The sequence below is a fragment of the Pseudoliparis swirei genome, chromosome 13 (genome assembly GCF_029220125.1).
Source record: "Pseudoliparis swirei isolate HS2019 ecotype Mariana Trench chromosome 13, NWPU_hadal_v1, whole genome shotgun sequence".
Taxonomy (NCBI): domain Eukaryota; kingdom Metazoa; phylum Chordata; class Actinopteri; order Perciformes; family Liparidae; genus Pseudoliparis; species Pseudoliparis swirei.
Genome location: NC_079400.1, coordinates 4,031,166 through 4,058,186, shown reverse-complemented (window position 1 = coordinate 4,058,186; position 27,021 = coordinate 4,031,166). Strand labels below are relative to the sequence as shown.

The following is a 27,021-nucleotide window of genomic DNA, read 5'->3' as shown; positions in this document are numbered from 1 at the left end:
ACCTCCTTAGTTGTTTAGGGTCATTCATTTTTTCAATATCAATATTGTCTCCTGCTCCTTTTTTTTTGACCCGATTCAATCATTCACCCTCCCCCTACCTTTATTATTACTAACAACATTTTTTACTTTGGGTTCAATTTGATGCCAGCAATTAAAACCTCCAGAAAAAATTATTATTATTATTTTTTTTAAATTTAAGTGTGATTTACTTTATGTTTTGTTTGTTGACTACGAGAGAATGAAGACACATTAAATTGAATATGGAAAAAAAAAATCCTAAATAACACAAGGGTGTAATATTGATTCGGGTCAAATTGACCCTAAGGCAACACAAGGGTTAAGACATTTAAAAGCTATTTTCAGCTATTTAAAAAATATTTGCAGCATCAAGCTTTCAGATGTTAGCATTCCAACACATTTTCTACTTTGTGCTCATTGACTGACTTGCATGACTTACTGCCCTGGCTTGGGTTTCACTGTGAGTTCACAACCTACTTCCTGTGAGCCACAATTGCTTAACCTTCACTGAGAAACACACACACACAGACATACACACACGCAGACACACACACGCACACACACACACACACACACATCTACCCCCCCATATCTACCTTCACGGTCACATGAAGGATAACCTGAGCCGTGTCTCTCCCCAGAGACAGTGGCATTGAGTGCCCACCCCACCCTACCACACTCCATCAACCAACTAAACAGAGGCTCCATTGACAGTGGCGAGCTGCAGCCCCCTTCTCCCATTTCCCGTCTCTTTCAGCGTGTCCATCCCCACCTGTGTGTTAGCCTGTCTCCAGATAATGATGCACAAGGGCTGGTGGAATACTTATTAAATGCAATGTGTTGTGTTGTTTGTGTTCATTAACATTGCTGCAAATTGAACTCGGCAGCATGCATGTGAATAATGTGATGAAACGTACTTTTATTTCGTATGCACATTTTCTTGTAATATCTGTTTCCCGATCACATTTTTAGGTGATTTAAACAAAATTGGATGAGTTGAATGCCCCTTTGAGAAGAGCCGTTGGTGAATGTGACGAGATTTCGGCGAATTGGATTTGAACCACTCATTGTACTGCAGGAAACGCATCTAAATGAAGTCCTTCATTCCAAAACGCAGCTATCAGTAGCCATCTGGGTATAATTTATTCAGGTGCATTCATTTCATTTAACCAACTAGGGAGGAATGAAGTGAACGTATGAGAAGAAAGGGTAAAAACAATATGGTTAAAGTTATAAAATATCTAGTGGTAGTATTGCCCAGATTACACAGAGCGTAGCAACTATACATTTCGAACCTTCAAGAGAAAGCAGAGAAACAGGAGAAGGACACAAGAATGATGAGGAATGTCCTCCCGCCTTCTTAAGTACAGCTTTCTATTTTGCCTTTTTGTCTTCTTTTTATTGCAGGTTTCTCACGCTCTCACTCCCCCTCGTTTCACAAAAGCTCACTCTCCGTGAGGCATTTGTCAAATTGTATGGCGCCAGTGTGCCTTGTTTCGAAAATGGAGACACATTCCCTCATGACAAAGACTTCTGAATTTTGTTAATCCTAACTTTATTTACTTGTCTCCAAGATGTAATGTATATTTAATATAACACAGCCTTCAAATGATCACTTCATCTCTTTTTTATTTTTCACCTCAACAGGTTATGAGTAATGGAAGCGGGGTCGGTGGTGCGTGCCGTGTTTGAGTTTCTCCCCAGCGTCTCCGAGGAGCTGCCGCTCTTCCCCGGCGATGTCATCGAGGTGCTCGGTGTCGTGGATGAGTTCTGGTTGCTTGGCAACAAAGATGGCGTCACAGGTAAGGTGTCAGGCGTTAATATTACTGAATATATACCTTTATAGTTGCATTTTGTTTACCACAAATACATTGAGCCTAACCTCACCGAACAACCTGTTGTATCTAATTGGATCCGTCGACGAGACACATGGGAAACGTGTTGTCTTTTCATTTGTGTGAGCACAGCAGTGCTTTCTAAGAGTTTGACATGGTTCACTTCCTCTCTGAGTTGTGTAATGCATTGCACAATACGTACATACATACATACATGGCCACTTGGGATTAGAAGTGAAACATTCTTGCCGTTTATTTAATTGAGAATAATCAATGAAAAGTAATCTGAAACGTGAGGAATTACATATACTTTCATACATTCATGAATAGATTTGTACATATAAAATAGTGTTTGTTTCACTTATATCTTGATGTTCAATGCTGCAAATTGTCGAGGAAACGCAATGCATTCTGGGTAGGACGTTGCTTCCTGGCTTCCTCAGTCACTTCGGATGAGAAAGGGGATTCCCTCAGAAAAGTAGTCTTGCGTGGGCGTGCTAAACCACTCCTGGAAAATGTAATCAATATATTTACTCCCTGGAAAGAAGAAAACTGCCTTTTGTGACAGACTAAAATGTTGATTTACGTAATCTGAAGTGCTGTTTTGAATCCAGCTCGATTGAATCCAGCTGTATTGAATCCAGCTGTTTTTCATCAGTTTGCATTCTCCAAATATTTGTATCGGTTCGTGCACATCTCCCAAATGGAGAACAATTTAAACTGTTCAGGCTTTTGCCTTATGATTTGACGATTGCACTACTAAACTAGAACGGGCACTCGGAAGGCGCATACCTTCGCATATCACAAGATTGGGCATTGAATTATGAACATTTTGGCATTAGTTGCATGCCAATTGGATAACAATTGACCGTGCTATGGTAAAAAGAAGATTTTGACCTTTTCATGACCTTTGACCCGATCGATCCCAAAATCGAATCAAATGGTCCCCGGATAATAACCAATCATCCCACCAAATGTCATGCGATTCGGTTTAATACTTTTTGAGTTATGCGAATAACACGCATACAAATAAATAAATAAATACACGGCGATCAAAACATAACCTTCCGCATTTTCAATGCGAAGGTAATAAAACCTGAGTTTGTTGCTGCACTGTTTCTATGACACATTATGAAATTAGGATGAAGATACTACATCCAGATCACAATGGATGATCCGTTTGAACACCAGACATATGAATTCAGTCCTTGTTGTCATTGAGGAGATGTTTTTCATTGTGCTCACTGTAGTCATCACATCGTGTTCTTCGCTCTATGTCCCGTCTTCAGGGCAGTTTCCCAGCACCTTTGTGGAAGTGGTCACCATCCCCAGCACCAAGTCTGGAGACCGACTCTTTGTCTGCACCAATGATTTCAGCTCGGCAGAGCCGGGCTACTCGTCCCTGAAGAGAGGTACGGACGTCCTGCATGTAGACAATCACGACTTATAGAATACAGATTCAAGTCTGAGCCACTCCTTGTCTTTATGAGTCTCAGTCATAAAATACTGTCATCAGAGCACACATGGGCTTAGTTATCTGTTCATTGTTTAGCCCAGGATACTGTATGTGACACAACTGTGTTCTGAATACTATCATAACGGGTCCAATGTTTTCTCACATAGCTTAACGCTACTTGTTGATGTCGCTGTGTTCAGGTAAATTGTTTGTTTTGTGTTGTATTGGACATTGTGATCTTGTCTCCACTGACACAAACTGGGACACACACACTAAAAACGTTGCCAGAAATGAAAATCAAAAAACTTGATTTTTTATACAAATTGAAGTAATCATAGTGAATGGAGACAATATTGTTGTTTCCCATGATGACATCCTCTTAGAAAGGGAGTTTCAGAAAATGTATGTGCTGTTTACAAAACTAATCAGCAAAGGTTCAACGTTGTGACGTCAGTCTTTCTGCTGGAAATGCACTTTAAAATCAATAAGGAAAGAAGGTAGCGTTACTTTGTGTTTCAAGAGACGAGTTAGAACCGATGCCACAATGTCGGAGAAACAATTTAAGAAAGCGTGACACACGCCCTCCGGCACAGTTTGCATCGGATTTAGTTTTATTTGTTTTCTGTTTTGATTAAGGCCATTAAAGTTACATTCATTATAATAAGGCATGCTATTCTCCGAAAGAAATATTACCATTTTTTATTTTGTGATGTCAGTTTATCAATTTCTTCACTGAAAGGTTCCACTCTTGGTTTAGAAATGGAGTAAAACACACACAAAAATCTGTGGTGGTTAAAGACATAAGATATGATGAAACCTTGCTGGATTTCACACTGTAATAACGTAATAATGACTCGATAAACACTCAGAAACTCACAAAATGTATTTCCAGAACTCACCACTAGAGGTCCCCAAATACCAAACTAAAACCTCGTAGACTGCCTTCTCTTTTTACATTCCTGAATTCTCACCTATGAATGATTACATTAGTTGTTTCAACCTAATGCATGCAACACTAATGTTTGCGAAGTTCTTTTACATCCGTAAAACATTTCATTGATGTCTTGTCATCAGAAGCTCTCGTGGTAGTCGTTGTCGTCGTATTAAAAGTGTTACGAATTTAATTGTTCATCAAAAGCACATTTTAGTTTAATACATCAACAATTCATTCAATGTCCTATTTTCTTACAGACATTTTAATTTTTTTATTTAAGCTATGACCAAATTAACTCAACAACAATATTCTCGTATATTTCTGTATTGTCATCATAACACTTCCTGGATCACAGGAAACATAGGAAACTGTTTTCACTGGCCATGTGGGGGTTTAAATGTTCATTTCCAGTAGAGTTTTCCAAGTTCCCTATTGGCTGGGTTCCAGTTTTGGTCCCAGCCACAATGGGAGGTGGAGCCGCAGGTCTTTGGAATGTCACCCCCGTGACTTCTGGCTGATCTGTCAACATTCCCATAATCCCTCATTCGCCAGATATATTATCAGTAAAAAAAATGTCTAATATCCCCTGCACTTCATTGCATTTCTTCGATTTACATTCACATTAAGTCAAGCCAGTTAAATTCAGTTCTGTTCGGTCTGGTTTATTTAAGTACAGGGTTCGTACGGTCATGGAAAACCTGGAAAAGTCATGGCATTTTTAAATGGTCATTTCCAGGCCTGGAAAAGTCATGGAAAAAACTTAAATCATAAAAGTTTTGGAAAAGTCATGGAAATTTGTTGTAATCACATGTCCATTTACGCCGAGTTTGAAATAATTAATATGTTTTTTTAAAGAAAGACGCTCAAAATATAAGCTCTCAATACGCAAAATGTTCAAAAGAGTCACGTTTTTACCGAGATTTCAGTTTGGTCATGGAAATTTGGTTTAAAGTCCTGGAAATCCATTGGTCAAAATGTGTAAGAACCCTGTCAGTATTTATCTCAAGCTGTGCATAGTGTGCATAGTCCAGGCACGTCTGTTACCTTTAACTTAAAAAACATTTCCTTGAACGTGATTCTCGTCACTATATTTGAACGTCGAGTGTGATCCCCTTTGTTCTCTGTCCCCCTAGGCGATGTGGTAGTCGGAGATGCCGGCGGCTCCACGGACCTCGGAGAAAACTGGCAGCGTGGTTGTAACGCCTGGGGCGTCCGCGGCCTCTTCCCCACGTCGTGCGTGGCGGAGCTGACCCTCTCGGGTCGCTCCAGGCAGCTGTCCGAGCGCTCGGCTCAGGCTCAGGCCTCGGAGCTCCCCCCTTACGCCCTGGGCCAGGCCCGGGCCCTCATGAGCCTCCACGCGCAGCTCAACGAGGAGCTGGACTTCCGCGAGGGGGACTTGATCATCATCACCGGCCGGCCCGAGCCGGGCTGGTTCCAGGGGGAGCTGGATGGCCGCAGGGGCGTCTTCCCGGAGGGGTTTGTGGAGCTCCAGGGATCCCTCCGATCTCCCCGGGAGCCGGCGGACTGCCCGTATTCGACCAATGACGCCGAAAGATTTCGCTATGAGGACCCGTACGATGCAGGAGAGGGGACAGAGGAGGAAGGTGTCGAAGGAGAGGATTTTCATACGGACGACGAGGAGCAGAAGGAGGAAGGAGAAGAGGAGGAGGAGGAGGATGGTGTCTATGTAGTGGCACTTTATGAGTTTCGGGCCATGGAACCAGGCGAGTTGGACTTTGATATGGGAGATCGCATTCGTCTTTTATGCACTTTGGAGGATGGCTGGCTGGAGGGGGAGCTGAGAGGGCGACGGGGGATTTTCCCTCATCGTTTTGTCAAAATAGAAGACGACGGGCAGAAGACTGCAGAGGAAGCGAATGTTGTTGAACCAGAAGAAGACAAGGAGAACAGCTCAGGTCACGCATGTCCTAATGGGTCAAATAATGATCCCGAATGGAGGACGTATGAGGATCATACAGTGTGGGACCTGGACTACTTTGAGCGGACCGAGGAGCAACGGTGGAAAAGTGAAAACGGAAGAACTGGAGCTCAGATTGACAACGGAGGACGGCGAGGCGGGAGCAGCAGGCCCGTCATCCCAGCACAGAAAGCGCCCGAGAGACCTAAATCCACTCCTCCAGCCCGGCCGAGGCTCCCGTCTCGGGCCAGCCTGCCCGCAGGGGGCCGTCGGCACCACGGCCCGCCTTCTGGCGCGAACGGGTCCAGCTCTACAAACGGGAACGCGCGACCCTTCCAGCCCAAATTAACGCACAGCCTAACCCTCCCGAGCTCTCAGTCAACAAACGGGAGACGCCACCAGAGGCCGGCAAAGGATGGCGCCACCACCAGTAGCAGGGGTGGCAGCCTCAGCCAGGCGTTGTTCCACCTCGCCGAGGGCCACGTGCAGCAGAAGCTCACTCGCCATGCGAGCGTCGGCGACGCCGATATGATGACGCGGCGCCGCCCCCAGCAGACGGCGCGCGGCTCCGATGGCGTTCCGCCGACGTCCGTCCCTTTCGAGGCCCTGGCGACCTCAGACCTGGAGACCAAGCTGTCCCAGCAGCTTTTTGAATTTGAGAAAAGCTCGACTTCTTCCGGGGCTCCCGGGGACTCGTCTTCGGGGGGCGACCCGAGGCGGCGATCGCGCACGTTGCGCCACTTTTCGATTCTGGACTTCGGCGACGAGAGCGACGTCGCGCGCGGCTCCTCGCGTTCACCGGCGTCCCACCTGTCGCGGTCGAACTCCGCCTCGTCCTCGCTAGAGAGGCGCGGGACCCTTCGCCCTCCCCCTCCTCGACCTCGAGCCCTTCGTTCCTCCGCCCCGCCGGCGTGTAAGCCGGCCCGCCCCGCCCCGCGCGTCCCCCCTCGCTGCCCGGGACCAAACGCCGCTCCTCCGACCGTCTTCTGCGCCCCCGACGAACCAGCTTTGAACCTCCTCGACCAAATAGCGGAAGGGAGGGCCGAGTTCGGCGACCTCGCAGCCGCCCGGGAACGCGAAATCCGGCGTCGGCTGGACGCAGAGGCCGAGCTCGAGAGGGAGATGGAGTCGGAGGGTCAGAGACGGAGGGAAGAGGAGGAGAGGTACCGGCTGCTGCTCCGGCTACAAGAGGTGGAGCACGACATGGAGGCGTACGCGCACACGGCGGAGGAGCTCAGGAACATGTTGGAGGAGGAGGAGGAGGAGACGGCCCGCGTGCAAGCCATGGAGAACCTGGAGTTCTGCAACTACACGCTGGAGACACTGGCGCTGGAGCAGCAGCAGCTACAAGGTAAGGCTGCTGGCCCACGGGCTGTTTGGATGTTGCCAACTCATTTTTAACAAATGTCTTTTTTCAGATTAAACGAAAGTAATCTAATCTATTGATTGAGAAAATTATCTGCAGACCAATCAAGCTACATAATTGTCAGCAGCAGCCCGAGAGCAGACCAATTTACTCAAGCGATGATGCATAGAAATTCACTTGAAATGCTAAAACACTAAATGGCCTGACTGTATTTCTTTACTCTATGGAAAATAATTTCTCCCTGCTTTATTTATAGTTTTGTTACTATGGTATTGTTTTTGTTTCTTCATTTAGATGTGTTTTTTTTTTTTTTTTTTTTACTTCTACATAGAATCTGAAAAATTTAAATATGCGTATGTAAGATTCTGAACACTAATAATATATTTTTTTTAAAGAAAAGAAGAAAGCTAAAACACAGTTGATCAGCAGTCACCAATGAGTATGGCAATTAGCACATTTGTATTTTTCATTTTAATTGTAGCCTCTAATCAAGTATTGATGTCAACATAATCCTATGAATGAATCTGTGTTTGTGAAATTTTAAAGTTTGAAGTTTTATTTATCACCTAAAATGTCTGTGGACTCAAAGTGGACTCAAAGTACCGCATTGAAGCAACTGAGATAAAAACATAATCAGCTTTCAGATAAAGGTGCCGGACCGCGTCCGCCAGTGTAGATGTTTTCCTTTGGAAGTCCGTGCGCTACTCTAGCTGAAAGGCTTAGCTGGAAACATCGTGAACGAGAAGACAAATACAATATAATTAGTTTCCCCTGATGTCACAGTTTGAGTCCCGGTTGCCTGCAGTCTTCAAAACGTCATATTCAGTCACTGGAGACAAAATGTAATAGAGCAGGAATCTAGAAAGGAGCCATTAGTCCTTACAAGATTTCCTTTTTGACTTGTTATCCAGACACACACACACACACACACCATGCAAACAAGACCTCATCATTGTGGACAGTAAAAAGGGAAGTCTTGTTTGCATAGTTTACAGTAGAATTCAAATATATAGTGTGTGTGCGTGTGTGTGTGTGTGTGTGTGTGTGCATGCTGAGGAATTCTCAGTACAATGCTAATTTAGAAAAGTATATTAAATGTGGCAGAATCCGCGTGTTGCTGCAGGGTGCAGGTGGAGTAACGGGAGATTGTGAGCTTTGTCAGTTAGTGTCCATGTTTACTTTAGTTTCTAAGTATTGACAGTCAACGGCTTAAACGACAACAACAACAACAGCTGTAGCGCCGAAGCTAATCAGCTGAGATTTGTTTCGGTCGTCTCGTACCGTCCGTGCGCTCCGTTCCGTCTCTGGCGGCCCAAAAGTTCTTCACATAGGTACGAGGTGCATTCCCGTACATCGTGAGAGGGGAGGCCGAGCACGTGGGTCTCTGTCTCTTTGTCCACTCTTTCTTTCTTTTGGTCCCTTCGGTCTCTATCCAAACGCCCTCTTTCCCTTTCATCGTGCGTGTCGTACCTTTTCTTCCATCACCTGAAGACATTGGGTGTGGTGTGTGTGTGCGCGTTGGGATGATTGCAGCAGTGGAGGTAATGGCCCACTGGAGAGCGTGGTCGTGGTGGGCGGCGACACGGCGCGTGGCAGGTAGGCGTGAACCCGCCACGGTGTTTATCAGTCGGTGTGGGTCGAGCGGGTGTTTTTCCGACATCACTTGGTCTCGGAGCCAAAACTAGGAACTGCTTGCTCCAGTAATAGTTCTCACTGGTCATTGAGTCAATGGTGCCTTGCTCAAAGGCACTGAAATAGTTAAGAGACTTTCAAATTGACTTTATCTTCATGGATGCAAGGAAGCAGAATGTACATTTATTAGTTGTACATTATGGGGCTGTTTTTATTACCGCGTATTTATTTGTATGCGTGTTATTCGCATAACTCAAAAAGTATTAAACCGAATCGCATGAAATTTGGTGGGATGATTGGTTATTATCCGGGGACCATTTGATTAGATTTTGGGATCGATCTGGTCAAAGATCAAAGGTCAAGGTCATGAAAAAGGTCAAAATCTTCTTGAATCGCATGGAATTTGTTGGGATGATTGGTTATTATCCGGGGACCATTTGATTAGATGTTGGGATCTATCGGGTCAAAGGTCAAGGTCATGAAAAGGTCAAAATCTTCTTTTTACCATAGCACGGTCAATTTTTATCCAATTGGCATGCAACTAATGCCAAAATGTTCATAATTCAATGCCCAATCTTGTGATATGCAAAGGTATGCGCTCTACCGAGTGCCCGCTCTAGTGTATGACATTTAGAGACATGATGTTACTTTTTATAAAAAACTCAGTATTACAAAATACATTTAAAAGCTGAACTTGTCTTAAGGGTATTTACCATCAGATGATGTAATAAGTCCCTGCATTGTCGATGTGTGATTGGTCAAGTCTCACAGTTGCTTCTTGCTCTGCCTCCTTGTTTGAGAATTTGCTGTTGAATCGAAAATTTAAATAGAATGTCAGTCATTATCAGGCAACATCGGATCATCTGTTTATTTTAATCCATGAACTGTTTGTCAATTAATTTTTCCATTTTGATAATATTGTGTTTACTTGCATCAACCTTCCAAAAGCAGAGCGAACTATTTCTCACTTCTACACACTCGCGTGTTATCGAGACGCTTTGTCTATTCACTGCCAACTACCAGGTTTCTTTTAAATGTTAATCCAATTCACCGTTACATGCCGCGATAGTCGAATTATCAACCGGATCGGATCGAGTTATCCAGGGGTGTTAATCTGATCGTAGTCGGACCGCACATAGTCGAACAAAGGTGTTCACATGAAACGGATCATTCGATTTCAGTCCGACTAAGCCAGTTATTCGAATGCATGTAAACACGGTCACTGTTTCAGTTCTATTGCTTTCCTATTGAAGGCATGCTAATGTAATGTGTCTTAATGATTGGTGATCAGCAACTGATCAGTCGGTCAAAGCGGAGGCTTGTTCACCTACTCTCTATGCACCTTGCTAAGGTAATCTGATTACTACCAGATGTTCCAGCCTATTATAATGCAATCCTTTTCCTCTAATCTTGTTATACGTGATACAAGTAAACTAATAATCACAGTAAATGCCTATATTTAGTTCTATTTTTGTTGCATGCAATTGACTTATATCCTGTTGGATTGTGTGACTCTCCAAAGCGTCTCAATAGATTATCTTTATGGCTGTCAATGACGAGGGCAGGAGACTCGTCCTATTGGCACCAGGTGCCTCGAAGGGTCATTCAACTACGTAGTTTCCATTCAGTCATCAAACGACAGGAATTCTCACATCCTCCCTTTACAGTAATAAAATAATCAATCAGTTTCCCTTTGATATTTGCCACACGGTTTAATGTGGAAATGGAGTAAAGATAGTCACTTGATTTTCAAGAGTTGAGATTCTGCACTTTCAGGGGGAAACAGCCAAGTTCACTCCCATTGCAGAATATTTGATATGGTAATTACCAACACATTACTCGGACACAAAAGCTTTTTCGTGGGATTTGTTCGTAGGATATTGTATTTCCATTTCAACGCTAGCTCACAGGAAGGTCTCAGGATCTTTGTTGCAAAAAACACGTTTGTTATTCTGCTGCGGGACAGGCATCTTGTTTGTGCACACACACACACATACAGAGACACCGGAGTGAGTGTGTGCCATGTTTTTGCAGGGTGTGTTCCCGAGTGTGACATTTGGAAGACAATGGCCGCTTATTGTTACACGGCAGGGAGTAACTTAAACATCGAGGCCTGCCTGCACTTCAGCGTCGAGTAGCGAGTTCAAAGAAGCTGGAAGAGGTGTGATGCGACAGCAGGAGTCAAACATATGCTAACACAGTGTGGTTTATACGATATCTTTCCATTTCATTGTTAAACATGAAAGAGTAGGAGTATTATTGATGTTATACCCTTTCAGATTATTTAAATAATAGGCATAAGGACTCTGGGATATGGCTGAATCAATATCTCCCTGTAAAAAACTGTATTTTTCTGATTTAAAACACGGCACATATACGCAGAATCACAGACGGAACAATGAATTTAGTGTTTTATTGAACTAGCTGTGTTTTACATTACATCTGACAAAACACTTTACGTGTACACTAAAACTTAATTCACTGATTTTGTTCTATTTGTATCACAATCTCTCAGAGCAACCACATTTGTAAGCACAATATGATCATTTAATCACAATTAAATTAAAATAATAAATAATCAAATTGATCACATAATGTGACTCAGTTTGAGATTGTTTTTTTCCGCTCTTTCTCACATTCGGGCAGGCTGTTCTGGGTCCACCATCTCTTTGTGTTTCCTCTTTTCTTGTTGAAGCTCTTTGACCTTCAGCCTCCTTTTTAATTCTTTAAACCCACAATTAGAAGTCCTCCATCCGCCTCCATGACGCTACACTCCATTTAACAGTGTCTTGAGGATCTGTTGTGGCTTCCGGTTTCCCTCAGTCAGCTGTACAATCTGGGAGACTTCTAGGCTGCAGACAGTCTGATGTCGGACCTTTTTCCTGGACATCACACCACTTCTTGACATCTTCGTGTATATAAGCTGGCACAGCCACGGAGAGGAATGTTGTATTTGACATTCCTTCAGTTAACACACGTACACAAACACAGTTTCGGTGTTGAGCTTCTGAAAGCTGAGATGTTAAACACTGACAATTAAACAGCGTTACGTAAGAAAGGGACAATGTCTCATTTAGATTTCTATGCTCGGCCTTACTTTGTGAAACTGCAGTGCAAATGCGGTTACTGGAAAATTACTCGCAGGTTTTCACTAGTTTTGTAGTAAACAAGACATAAGGGTTCAAGATGCATCAATCCGTGAAAGGGTATGTAGTGTATACAGAGAATATAAAGGCCCTTTGTGTCTTCGCTCGACTCAAAATGATTGTTTTGCTTCTTCCCTGGTTCTTGATTTTTGGAAAAAAAGAAATTCTTCAAGTTTAATTGCCCCGTTTCTAAATGACTTGTTGTTTTTGAGAAGGTTTATCTAGGCTTGGCTAACTTGACACCAGTTTAATCAAACCAGGAGCGGAATTTAACTTTGTGTTCACTTGTTTTTTTACTTTTCATCCAGAGAACTGGCTCCAGCTTTATTTTTAGAGAGTTTGAATCGATGGTAAACCGACGCTATCCAACATGTATGTGTCTGAGTGTCACGTGCACTTGAGTGTGAGCAGGTCCTTTAAACCTGTCCCTCTAATAGTGCTCCCCTTTTTCATGGAGAGTTAAGGAGGGGGAGGGATATATTATACTCCAGCTTTATGAATAGACTGGAGTTTTTTTCTCACACTAAAAGATCGTGTCTCTCCTGAGAGTGAGGACAGTCCTCAACAAAAGCTCATTGTACACACCAGCAGCTATTTTTTTCAGAAGCTGCTCTATCCTAATCAGACTTTGTTCCATCACAATTATTTCCCTCCCATGGTCATGTAAACATAATAGATATACACATTGTTCCCGTCACTTATTCTCTACGTCACACCCTTCTTTCCATCAATGCCCTCGAAATACAACTAAATCACGTGGATGTCTTCTACATTTAGTATCCTCCCTGAAATCTAGGTCAAAGTTAAACTGACAGACTGAGCTGTTTCAGGTCACCCACAAATATAACACGGTTGCAGATCCGTGCTGGAAGTTAGAATAATGTAAGTCGGAGCAGACGAGAACGAGTCGCGTTCGTCACCACAGGCGGCATTAATGACCCGGTGAACACCAGCAGGAAATGGCTCGAACAAAGAAAACAGGATACAAGGAAGGATGGAGCATTGTTCATGGGAGTGGAAAAAAAACATTTGGTGCCAAAGTCTGCAGCTCCATGAAGGCAAACTGTGAAGTTCCTCTTCGTCTTCCATCAAAGAAAATCTACAGGCAGATTGTTTTCGTGCAGACGGAGGTACGAGCCAATTGAAACAATGGGAGGGGCTGTTGTCTAATCCTCCACTCATGTGACTCTACTGAATCATTAACCCAAGGAGGCTCCTCCTTCAATAACCTTACCCCCCCCCCTCTCCTCCCACGATTCGCTGAGACAGCTGCTGGGAGGGTACGATTTGGTTACTCTGAGGGTTGGGAGGAGGTGCTCGGGCCAGGCAGTCTTACCGAGGCAGCGGAGAGGAGACGGAAAACAAGTGGGAGAGTTACAGACAACATGCCTGACAGGTGGAGTCTCCCACAGCGCTTTGTTATGGAATGCAGGACTTCGGAAAGAGGGACGACGCCACGCTGAACAGGAAGCTGTCTCGGCACTGGGGGGGGGGCGGTGCTGATTTAAGCAGCGAGAGCCATGAAGAGCCCGGTGGTTTACGGTAACCCAGTCATGTTTGGTCCAGTGGATTGGAACTATGCAGCGGGCGGCCCGGTAAGGAGAGGGAAGAGCGTGGAGGAGCTGGGCGATGCTGGCTGGAACCGAGAGAGAGAGAGGATCGCCCACCTGCAACACATTCAACAGCTACACCAACTGCAGCTGCAGCAGCAACAGGTTGGATATTCCGCATATGGAGCTATTCCTCCCGGACACGTCATGGTGCCAAACCCTGGTCACCCGGTTCCAGCTCCCGGATGCCCCATGCCGGTCCACGGCGACATGATGGTGCATGTAGGCGGGCCGGGGCCACCTCCAGCGCACGTGTCGGGTCCATGGCCGGCACAATGGGAGAACCAAGCCCAACTTCGACAGGGCAATGTCTGCCAGCAACCCGGTCGAGAGTATGATGACCCGCACAAGGCGGCTTACCGAGAGAACCGGCCCCAAGGCCACGACGTCTACTTCCACCCTGGTTCACAGGACGGTCACCTAAATGTGAGGATATCTGATTGGAGAGGTGGAAATTGTTTTTACCAGGGCCCTGAGGATTACAGCCACCAGGACTACAGCAGAGTGCCGCAAAAACAAGCCAATAACGACCGAAGAACTCAAGAAGGGTTTGATAAACTGGACGACGACAGAAGGAGAAGAGACGATTGGGACAGAGAAAAGGACCGCTATGACAACGGGAATCGTGGAGACTTGGAGAAGTCCGGCCACGGGGACCATTACGACAGGAAATACGACGAGCGCTGTGACGACCGAGACCAGCGGTATTCTGACGGCAGGAAACCCCGTAAACCCGACCCCAGAGACGGTCACAACAGTGAGTATGAAGACTCCTGTGATCGTAAAGACGGCCACGCTCGGCGAGACGATTACAGGGGCGGCGAGAAGGATTATTACGATTCCAAAGAGAGCGATCGCTATAGAGAAAGGGAACACTACCAGCGCAGAGAGGAGGATCGCCACTATGATGAGCGAAAACGTGCGGACCGCTGCTCTGACCGGCACGCGGAGGATCGATACGATCGCAGAGAAAGCAACTGCAAGGACAGAGAGGACGATAATCAAAGGGGTAAGGACGCTTACACCGATAAAGGAAGGGGCCAGTACGACTCTGAGCTGGATGGGCGCTGTGGTTCCAGGGAGAGGTACCAGGATCCAGGGGACGGTCGGAAAGAGGAGCCCAGAAGGAGAGACCACTACGAGAGGAGGCCCGCGGGCAGCTACGACCGTGCGAACGAAGACCGCTACGGTCCCAGGGAAGGCGACCGCTCCCACTGCAAGGCCGGAGACCGATATCGGGATTTGCGCTCCGCGTCGGTAGAGTGCGAGGAATACCCGAAAACAGAGAGCAAGATGCACTGCGAGCAATGGGTCGAGCAGCAGCTCAGGGAAAGGCACTCTTTTGAGGATCCCGTTGCGCTCCGGCACAGCGACGATCGGGAAAGGGGATACGAGTCGAGCGCCGGAGCGTCGGTTCGAAACGGGGTCGCGAGCCCGTCTACGTGGGCTCGCTCGATCGGAACAGCTTCTACAGGAAGACCGCTCCGAGCTCCCTGCGGAACTCCCAGTTCGCCACTTCCAGGAGACAAAAACGAGGTAAATGCAAGGATATCGTCACGTGAGGGAATGTACTCCACGTGCTGCGTTTGCACACGAGGTAATGATGTGATGCGCGGGCACAACTCCACTTCACTGCACAGATCTTGAGGGAAAAAAGTGGGGAACGTGGTTTCCACGGGTTCTTTTACCTTCTAATCCCTTGAGATAAAGCCGGGGGGGAGAAGTCGACAGTCTTCGGTGTCTCTTTTCTTATTATTGGTGACCTCCAGAGGTGCTCCTCGAATCAATGATGGCGCTTCAAAGGGCTGACTAGCCAGACTTCCTAAGAATGTGTGTGTGTGTGCATGCATATGTCGGTATCGTCTATCACAGGAAAGTAAGCTGTCAAGTATTTGTAGGCGTAAGGACCTGCAGGACCGGTTTAGTGGGTTCTGGTTTTCGGTTCTTCGCTCTCATTGTACCTGAATGCAGTTTTCCTTTCTGCTGCAGTCGTCTCCCTCACTGATGCTATGTTCATCCTCAACATGTTCCACATGAAAACCATCCCGACACAGCACTCCATGATGAGTGAAGCTGTTTTGAGATGATTTCAAGTAAACAAAATGTTTATTTACTATAAACACTCGAGCCCAAATGTTACAAAGTCCACCAAGTTATATGAAGTTTGACGAACAATCAACTTTGGTTTGTTATTTTCGACTTTGTGATTGTGTTGAAAATAGAGATGCAAACTTAAAACCATAGTGTACAGCTGGGTGTTTTAAAAAAAAAAGTCTTTCTCTTAGTTTTCAATAAAATATCTGAGCTTCAGTTCAGGTAGCAACACAGTACTTTAACACTGTGATACTTCTGGAGGACGTTAAGAGAATTTAAAAAACTTGGCCTTGCATTATTGTGAAACAAAAAACATATTGAATGTATGTAATACAAGTTTATTCACGTGTCATTTAACCCGGCATTCGATGCTTAATCACACATTTCAGTTGGTCTGCACTCGGTGTTGATGTTAAGTCCCCATCCCCAGGGCAATGATATTATCACCTGTTTACACTGAGTCGGGTTCATCAGTGCAGTGTTCTGTAAACATGCAAACAAACTAATACTACATCTGTCGGCAGGTGTGTGTGTTCGAGTCCGTGTCACAAGGAATCTAAGAAAAAGAGAGCTTCTCACTCACTTCATTCTGTCTGAGAAGAAGCAGGTGGCGCCCCATGACCCATCCCCCAGTTACCTAGAAACACACGCATGCACGGCCAAACACACACACACACACACACACACACACACACACACATTGGGAGTCCAAGTATTAATCCCTAGCGTCAGCATGGTGTTGAGATGGCGGGGGTCTGTCTGGTGCCAGGCGGTGGCCAGCACTGGCCTGATTCCTTCACTGCAAGACAAGACCAAATCTCTGTGTGTGTGTGTGTGTGTGTGTGTGTGTCCTACAGAGGCTTATTTGAGAGATGACATCATTTTTAAAAACCCACACACACACACACACAACGCACCATGCTTGTCTTCTGCAGTGTCCTGTCATCCTTTAATCTTGTTAAACTGTTTCAGCTCGGTCAGGGGTCTGTCGAGTAAAGCGTTTGATAGCGTGGCTAAAAACATGAGGCCGTCTCGTTGCTTATTGGGCTCACGCCAAGATTCAGTGACCTTGAGGTGATGGCCGAGGCTTTTCGAGCCTGTTTGAGGGCATTTGTTTATCAGTAACCAAGTTTGAGACACGTGAGAGCTCTCTAGGTCGCACAAATCTATAGAGCTGCACAGCAAAAGCTGGGTCGAGTTCTTGTGTGTGTGTGTGTGTGTGTGTGTGTTGCTACAGGCTTACATGTTGGAGGTGTATCCAAAGAAGGCAACAAAATATGTTCTTTATTCCAGGAATAGATATTGTGTGTGTGTGTGTGTGTGTGTGTGTGTGTGTGTGTGTGTGTGTGTGTGTGTGTGTGTGTGTGTGTGTGTGTGTGTGTGTGTGTGTGTGTGTGTGTGTGTGTGTGTGTGTGTGTGTGTGTGTGTGTGTGTGTGTGTGTGTGTGTGTGTGTGTGTGTGTGTGTGTGTGTGTGTGTGTGTGTGTGTGCTGCTACAGGCTTACATGTTGTAGGTGTATCCAAAGAAGGCAACAAAATATGTTCTTTATTCCAGGAATAGATATAACAGTTGAACATATTTTAATATTTGAAAGAAAATACCTGTGTGTGTGGGCGTAAGTATGCACCTGTATTTCTGTTTATGGTGGCACTCTTGAACTGAAGACGGAGGTCTTCTGCTGTGTGGACGGAGTTCGGGCGTGAGCGTCGCGTCGTCATGCGCCGATGATCTGGGAGCGTCTGCTCTGTAATCCGCGAGCGGTCGCTGCTATTGGAGCGCAGCGGCACGAGGGCGGGGTGGAGAGTTAGGAGTTAAAAAGAGATCTCAAATCGCCCGACGACATTGCTCTTAAGACGGCTTATCTCACTGCTGGCAAGCGGAACAAACAATTTAGCTCATTAGGCCAAAAGTATGCATGAGTCAGTGGTAGTCACCCTCCCCTGCTGCACATGCACTTCTTTGTTTGCTTATTGCGTTTCTGTGGGTTTTGTTAGTTGAAGATTTTTTTATATTTTCCAATGTCTTTGGTTAATGTTGAGTTTAGAAACAATCCTTCATCGTGGGGGAAGCTTTGACAACATATGAGTTGGTGTCCACAGAACCTGTAGCACATGTTAAAGTGCATCCTGCCTGTCGGCTCCAGGTTAGAGGATGCTACTGGTACCTCCTTGAGTAAGAAGACTGAATTCATCTGTACTTTTTCGGATAGAAGTGTGGGAAAGGACAAGTGACCTTTGACCTGGTGGACGTTGCCTTCAGGAGGAGTTTACTCTTGATGAGGCCTTATTCACAGAGCCAGTTGATGTGGATTTCCCTCCTCTTGCATTCAAACTCATCATGTTCATAATCAAAGTCATGACATGAAAATTAACCTGTTTTTACACTCTCTTTAATTCATTTACATGTTCATACATGTAATGATTATTTTACTGTCTTTTGTGGTAAAGCGGTAGAGACTCGCTATTAAAATGAGGGTGTCAAACTCAAACACTAGCTGTATTAAAAGAGACACTTACATCAATATCAGGGCCGTATTTCCCTGAGATTAAAATGTACATGACGGTATCGATTTGTACATTTAATTAAATCTACTTTAATTTTAAGAGCAGTAGCAAACCGGATAATCCAGTGTTAGTGTCGGTCGATTCAGTTTATTGAATATTACATCGGCACAGAGCAATCCAACAGAAAGGTGAACATTCTCGACTTTATGCTTTTCTGAGACGGCGTTTACATTCACCGGCTTACATTTTTGTCGATGGCAATAAAACATAAAATGTGTGGTTGTATTTCAAGGAATGCAAAGAAAGGCTACCGTTACCCGGTTTGATCCCCGCTCTCCACATAGTTGCATATCAAAGTGTCCTTGAGCAAGACGCTGAACCCAGGTGCTTCACTCGAGCCCTCTGCTCCAAATGCAGAGAAGACTTTCCCCACAGGGAGAAATAAAAGTGCTAATTTCCTTCGTATTTCTTTCTTAAATCATTGCACAATGCCTCCAACAGTTTTAGGCACATTCTGTTGTTTACTTGAGGGGAAACTGATTCAGCCCTCAGGCAGATCTGTGTCTTCACTTGTCATCTACCGATATAACGCTGCAAGTTCAGTCATATCAACCCTCTCAAGAAGGTTCTCACACTCGCATGTCTTCCCACACAGGTGCAAGTCTCTGAGTCATCACACTGGATGCAAGGTGGTCATATCAAAATAGAGAGTGTCATTTTACAGCTTTTCCTTGAGCCATGGCCGTATATGTTTGTGTCAACAAAGCACCTGCGGGACCCACTAGACTCCTTCTCCTTCTCTTTTTTTTATTATTTTTTTTGTAAAGATTTTTTTTTATGAACAAAAATGTTGTTTTACAGAATATTTGTAGTGAAATAGCATTTACAGTTTGTTATGCTGAAAATATTATTTTACAAAAGAAAATATAAAAATGTATAACCTTGTAGAAAACACCACACAAGGATGATGGTTTTTTTATTATTTTCTTAACATAAGATGAAAACAAGGAGAAAAAAACAAGACAAAACAAAGCAAAAACATTACACAAAACTTTTTCCCCATCCCACCCCTCCCCTTGTATGACTCTGTTTCCTTTCATTTATACATCTACACAGCCTCTACACAGTTTACCTACACACATCCGTACACATTTGTATCTACACAAACCAATACAGCACTCACAACAAAATAAAACCAAAAAATAAATAACCTGCAGCGGGCTTAATTTGACGCCGGTCTCAGACCACCACGATCAGCCGAGTCCAGAGATGGCAGAATATCTATGAAGGGGCCCCAGATTTTTCCAAAGGCTGCCTGCTTCCCTCTCACATTATATAATATATTTTCAGGTGTGCAGTAGGACACAAGCTCATTCATCCAGTGTCTTATTGATGGTGATTTTTCGGATTTCCAGTTAATCAGAATAAATTTGTTCACTGCTCCTTCTGTATTAACTTGAAGACGCTGCAGCTTCTCCTTCGAGGAGCTCCCACTCTTCACGGCTCTCTGCACATATGTAAAACTGATGGTCTCTTGAAGTAATCGGACATTGTTCGTCATAGAAGTGAGACTAAATGAGAACATTCCAAGGAAGCCGGAGACCACGCTCTTGGTCCTATTTGCCATGCAGCATTGTGGCAACTTATTTATTCAACTTTTTAATTAGACTCGTGTTTTCCACCTGCAGACAAGAAGAATTGTATCTCTTGCTGTCCCACAGTGGACACTAAACTGGGTTTTCTGGTGCTGAATGTTACATGTATCGGCACACAACCTTCTCTTCTAATGACTGAACGGATTGCTGTAATTACAAGAAATTCCTAACAATGCTCCATAAAGGTTGCTGAGAGAGTCTGCCAGGAGCAGGAATGTGACCTTCTGACATTTGACCCTATAACAAGATAAACAGGATGGTATGTCACTGAATGAACTCCCCCTTTCTTTTCCTTTTTAAGGGACCTTCTTCCTGATGAACAAAGAATGGACAAAAAGTCAAAGATATAGATAAATATGCGCGTGCTCACTCAATTGGCCGATTCAAAAATATATTAAATTGTAATATATTAAGATTGTGTTTCTGCAGAGAAGGGTCGCTTTTTTTTCTTTCTAAAAACTCAAAGTGACCCTGTAACAGCTTGATGCCCTTTAAGACGCTAATATTGACTCTGTCTGTGCTGACGTATTTTTCTTATGCCAGTTCCCAGCGTTGCCGGTTATCTTTTTAATACATAACGAATTAATTACAAGTTGTGACTTGCAAGTTGTGCGTCTTCAAGAGCTGAAACCAACCTATTCTCATGTCCCAACTGAACACGCTCACAAAGAGGTTCCCATGTGATCATTTCAGCAAAGCCACTCCCTGTTCTCAAAAAAGTTGGCTTGATATGAGGAGGGCCCCTGCTATTTGTGTTGCCATAGCGACTGTGCATTCTGCTGTGAACTTTGGAGCGGAGTGCACGCACACACAGCACTGATTGTGTCCGACCTTAGCTCGCCCCGTGCAGGACACAATTCAGTAAACTATCGTCCGTGAACTGGATTTGATAAAGTTTTGCAGCAGTCACAGTTGTTCAAGAGAAGCATAATCTGGAAAGAAGTTTACTTCGATGATGTTGTAGTTATATTTAAGAGTTACACATATCTTTAACCCTCCCGTTACCTTTAGGGTCAATTTGACCCCATTCAATGTTTAATGTCTGTGTTCTTTCGGGTCAATTTGACCCCAGGCTGTTTTTCACTGTCAAACATATAAGAAATATCAACTTTTTTTATATATTTAAAGGGCTATTTAGGTAGTCAACAAACAAACATAAAGTACCTCACACTTAAACTTGAGAAACAATATTAATTCTAATAATTTTCTGGAGGTTTTAATTGCTGGGGTCAAATTGACCCCACGGTTAAAATATGTCAGTAAATATAAAGGTAACAGGAGGGTTAAACATTGAATGGGGTCAAATTGACCCGAAGGTAACAGGAGGGTTAAGTGCAAGATAACTGCAGGGGGATCGAGGGGAGGATATTGAATCTAGGCATTGTCATTTTTTTTATAGAATTGAGGTTGTCAGGCGTCAGTAAAATGTGAAACATGAAACAGATTAATCAAAGAACTGGACTTGATCCATGCTACTCAGTAAAACCCCCGAACGCAGATTTCAGTCGCCACATGTGAGTTCATGAGGTGTAAAAGCAATATATAAAAAAAAAAAGGAAATCTAACATTCAATTAGATGCCTTTTTAATAAATCTTTAAATTAAGCTCCGTAATGAATCTCATGTGACCCCCGACTTGGGGCTAAACATGCGAAGGACAGACAGTCAATCGGTCAGAGTATAAAGTTAAGCCCAGCGAAGATGTTCGTCATGACAACTTTAGAGAGGCCAGGATGAAGGCGTAACAGTTACATTGTCCCCATTCCACACTACATACCAGCTCCAAGCAGAGTTAGAGGATGTGGTGTGACACGGTGTATGACACTCAAAGCAGAGACTGTGTGTGTGAAACATGCCAACATCGTCTATATGTACATTAACATGTATGTGGCTGGGATGCAGATCAGTTTTCTCATCTCATTCTAAGCAACAAGCAGCGAAGGTCCAGCTCCATGTTTTCATCTGCGCCAGAGTGGTCGTCCTCCCTGGTGTGTGTGTGTGTGTGTGTGTGTGTGTGTGTTGCCGGGTTCCCATCCATTCTCATGGTAATTGGAGGTCTGGAATGGAGTTTCTGCAGCGGGACACGCACTCCTCTCCAAGTCTCAGGAGCTGGACTTCAGATCGGCAATGGACTATCACTGAATGGGTGTCGTTGTTTGAACCACTGCGTGTGTGTGTGTGTGCGTGCTTGTTTTTGAAGTGGTTTGAAGACATTTCCAAGCAGCAGGTGCGTGAAGCCTCACCGTCTTGTCTTTTCTCTCTCCGGCTCTCTCCTTGTCTGGGTACGGGGCAGCGAACGACCGCGCTTTGGAGAGAGCAAACGTTACAAGGAATATTCTCCTCCTTCTCCTTTTTAAATATATTTTAATATCCATCAGAGAAGTGTTGATGTGGGACAGTCAAATTTAATCTGTAATCTTTAACATGCCAAATGTATGTTTGTAACCTATCCAAAACGGTAACCAATGCCAGATGGACATTGTCGTACGTAATGTGTTTTTTTTTCTAAATTCTAATGAATATTATGAAAATCACAGCATGCAGTGAAACCTAGAGGAAGTGGTCAAAATAAAACTAAACTGGCAAAAAATAAAAAGCAGGAAATCATATAAATGAGACAATAAGCATAAGTCATCGTCCAAGTATGTGTTGGTCATAACCTCACTAATCTTTGGTTAACCTGAAGCCATGCCTGCTGTTCTTCACGTGTGCGATATCCATTGTCTTTTGGTTAATCCTTGATGACCTGCTGATGTGTCAGAGGATGACTGCTGTCAGACTGAGTGTCTGCAGATAGGTGTGGCTCACTGATTGCTGCTGCTATGAAGCACACTCCCCCTTGTGACTGGACCAGAAAACATCGGGTTTAATTATCAGTTCCCATCCCCTGTGCAACCCATAACCCCCTATGCACCAGGACATTGCACAGGCTGTCTCTTTGTTTTATTATTCCAAACTCTCTAACATGAACAACCAGGTCAGCGCTCGAAAAGCAACTCATTTATTAACCCCGTGTTGCCCGCTTTCTGGCAGACACCTCCGAACTGCTGAGTCATGATCCGTGTTTTTTCCTCGTCTGGGTGTTTGCTCCCCATAAAAAGTCGATCATACGGTTTCATCCATGCCCCTTCTTCAGTTTGTGTGTGTGTGTGTGTGTTTTAACCCTCCTGTTACCTTTATATTTACTAACATATTTTACCCTCGGGGTCAATTTGACCCCAGCAATTAAAACCTCCAGAAAATTATTAGAATGAATATTGTTTCCCAAGTTTAAGTGTGAGGTACTTTATGTTTGTTTGTTGACTACCTAAATAGCCCTTTAAATAAATAAAAAAAGTTGATATTTCTTATATGTTTGACACAGTGAAAAACAGCCTGGGGTCAAATTGACCCCAAAGAACACCGACGTTAAACATTGAATGGGGTCAAATTGATCCTTAAGGTAACAGGAGGGTTTAAATATACTGTCTTAAGGCGTATTCTTTTCGTCACAGCTCATAATCATCCTGCAAAACATACACACCCAGATGGAATCAAACAGTTTTCTTCCCCATGTAGAGTTTAAACATCTCTTATGTTTCACCCGTTTGGACTGAAACTGCAATTCATCGCTTTTTGTATAATTACTTAGTAGTTGCCTTCTTACCAGCTGCAGTAAACACATTGATGGTTCTCATATTGCAGATATTGTATAAGCAGTCAGCAGGTGTGTACAGTCAGAACACAGCTTTACAGTCATTTAATAACAGGTAATTAAATCTAATGGCATTTATTATAATCTGCAACCTCCTGGCTCTGAAAAATGACGACGATGTGGAAAGGATTTAAAGTAGCTCTCTATTGGGGGCGAAGTAAAAAAAAAATGATCCAACGTCGTACTTGATTTATTACCTCAGTAAATATTCTACATTATGCTTATCGTCTCTATCTCTGGTTTCAAGTTTTCTCCAAAAAAACATAGATATTCCCTCAATACTTGGCTTGATATCATTTTGCGGTCGTCAGCAGCAGGTTGTGGTTTCCACTGATTTGCGTCTCTGATTGATGACATCCAGTCTCAGGTGTGTGATTCATGAGATGCGAACGCTTCACGAGAAGCGATCGGAATGCGGGTGTTTCCTAATGCCGACTGAACGACACGGGCACATCCAGTTTCACAGGCAGATTATTTTATGCCTCATTTACAGGCACTTCCGATTTCATATTCGTCAAATTAACGTTATATCTTTCTTTCAAATTCAGAAGTCAGATAAAGAATATTTTCACTAACTAATGAATAGCAGTTTGCAGTAGTTATAACTGTGTGTGTGGGTGTGTGTATTGGTTTGTGTTGCTGCTGCACGACTCTGACGCCCGTCAGCGAGCTACTTTCTCACCGGTGGGGAGATGCTGTCGCGTTGACGTGTTGACGGAGGCTGCAGGGAGACGTGGCGCAGGCAGCGAGGAAAGCTCCTTTGAGTCGTACTTTAGCCGAGTCACGTGAAGAAAGAGAGACGAGGTCTGGGCGGACATGCAGACGGGTCATAAAATATCAACCTGAGCTGACATCAAAATGTGAAAAGCTTCGCCATCAAGTTTTGCCACATCACAGTCTGGATAAAAAAACATCAAGAAACTGCTTTTATGTGACTGTGACTAAACTGTGATGGTGCAACAGGTGTGTGTGTGTGTGTGTGTGTGTGTGTGTGGCATGCACATATTTTCAAGTGCATGGGGTAATGAGGGTAAGCAGGGTTAACTCCATGAGCCCCTCACAGCATCTGTTCGTCAACACAGGGCATCACATGTTGAGGTGTGATGGAACTACAGCGCGGTTTCATTTATGGTCATTCACACTGATCCAATCAAAATGGATCAATAATAATAATCTAAATTGTGTCCATGAAGAGATATTAACATTACAGGACTGTCTCAGAAAATTAGAATATTGTGATGAAGTTCTTTATTTTCTGTAATGCAATTAAAAAAACAAAAATGTCATGCATTCTGGATTCATTACAAATCAACTGAAATATTGCAAGCCTTTTATTCTGATTTATTGCTGATTATGGCTTACAGCTTAAGAAAACTCAAATATCCTATCTCTAAATATTAGAATATCATGAAAAAGTATACTAGTAGGGTATTAAACAAATCACTTGAATTGTCTAATTAACTCGAAACACCTGCAAGGGTTTCCTGAGCCTTGACAAACACTCAGCTGTTATAAATCTTTTTTTTACTTGGTCTGAGGAAATATTAAAATTTTATGAGATAGGATTTTAGAGTTTTCTTAAGCTGTAAGCCATAATCAGCAATATTAAAAGAATAAAAGGCTTGCAATATTTCAGTTGATTTGTAATGAATCCAGAATGCATGACATTTTTGTTTTTTTAATTGCATTACAGAAAATAAAGAACTTTATCACAATATTCTAATTTTCTGAGACAGTCCTGTATATTAGCCCATCTCATGATATTTTATGAAGCCCCTCGGCAAATTTGTCAAAATATGGGCCATGAATGTACACTCTCGGAATTTAAAAAGTGTAAATGATATCCTAAAACTGCAGGAGTTACGTCAACAGGAGTATTTTTTGGGGACTTCTTTTTTCATCTGCATATTTGGTGCTCATGATGTTAATTTTAATAAAGGAAAATGTCAGCAAGGCCAGCAGGCTTATTTGATTTGATGAGTTTTTGGATGGCAGTGGAGGTCGATGGCACGAAGCAACGAGCTCAGACTTTGGATACACAAACAAATCAGTTTTAATTTGCTCACATTAGTTGACTAACAAAAATAGAGAATAGCAGGCGACATCTTCTCTGAAGCTGAGAGCTTAACGTGTCATTCCGTAATAAAAGAGGATTTACATTCTCCGACATGTATCATCAGGACTGTTATCTCTGTTCCCTCAGTCCCCCTCGAACGGCCTCTTCTTTAATGCTCGGCCCCTGAGAGCCCGTACGTCTGTAGTTGCTGTCACTAGGCCATTGTGCCGCACACAAAGAGCCCGAGTCCACTCCGGTTTGGGCTCCATTCATGAGGACCAGCGGAGCATGAACCAGGATCGCCCTCCTGTCCCAGACGCCCCCAGAGACCAGCCCTCTGGCAGCGAGAGCAGAGACATTGATCCAAAGCTCGTCTGACATGAGGACGGGTAAAGGGTGGGCCGGCTGGGTGGGCGGGAACAATGAATGGATACATGGGCTGGGAACATTTTTCTATTCCCCTTTTTATACTTTGACATCTTTAGAATAATCCCTTTGTGCTTTTTGTACGCTTTGTATGTATGGCAATTTCATGGCAACCAATGAGCAGAAATTGATAGATTTGTCAAAATATTACGAGTATCTTTACCCTCCTGTTACCTTTGGGGTCAATTTGACCCTATTCCATTTTTAACGTCTCTAAAAAAATGATTGACATAATTTTTTTTGCTTCGCATTTCATGACTTTTCCTAATTTATTGGGGACAACTGGGTAAACACAAAATTCACATGATGATATGTTTTCAATGTCCTGAACACAACTTGTACCCATCGGTGTTCTTTGGGGTCAATTTGACCCCAGGCTGTTTTTCACTGTCAAACATATAAGAAATATCAACTTTTTTATTTATTTAAAGGGCTATTTAGGTCGTCAACAAACAAACATAAAGTACCTGACACTTAAACTTGAGAAACAATATAAATTCTAATAATTTTCTGGAGGTTTAAAGGGTAAAAGATGTTAGTAAATTTGAAGTTAACAGGAGGGTTAATACTTTGTATATAGTGACAGTGTCACAGTTACACAACCTGCAAGACTGAATGGAAAGTTCTGTATCCCGCAACTTCTTCTAGGCGGTATTATTCTTCATTCCTGTGTTTGCA

The 27,021-nt window shown here is 43.7% G+C and overlaps 1 protein-coding gene across 2 annotated transcripts in view; it reads left to right on the top strand.

The window, feature by feature from the left end:
- Window positions 1-27,021, top strand: part of dnmbp (dynamin binding protein) — a 50,303-nt gene that overhangs the window by 14,251 nt on the left and 9,031 nt on the right. For both annotated transcript variants that reach the window (XM_056429127.1, XM_056429126.1), the window contains exons 2-4: window positions 1,666-1,820; window positions 3,143-3,265; window positions 5,377-7,512. In XM_056429127.1, coding sequence (XP_056285102.1) covers window positions 1,676-1,820; window positions 3,143-3,265; window positions 5,377-7,512 — 2,404 coding nt within the window. In that variant the 5' untranslated portion in view covers window positions 1,666-1,675. The remainder of the gene's footprint in view (window positions 1-1,665; window positions 1,821-3,142; window positions 3,266-5,376; window positions 7,513-27,021) is intronic.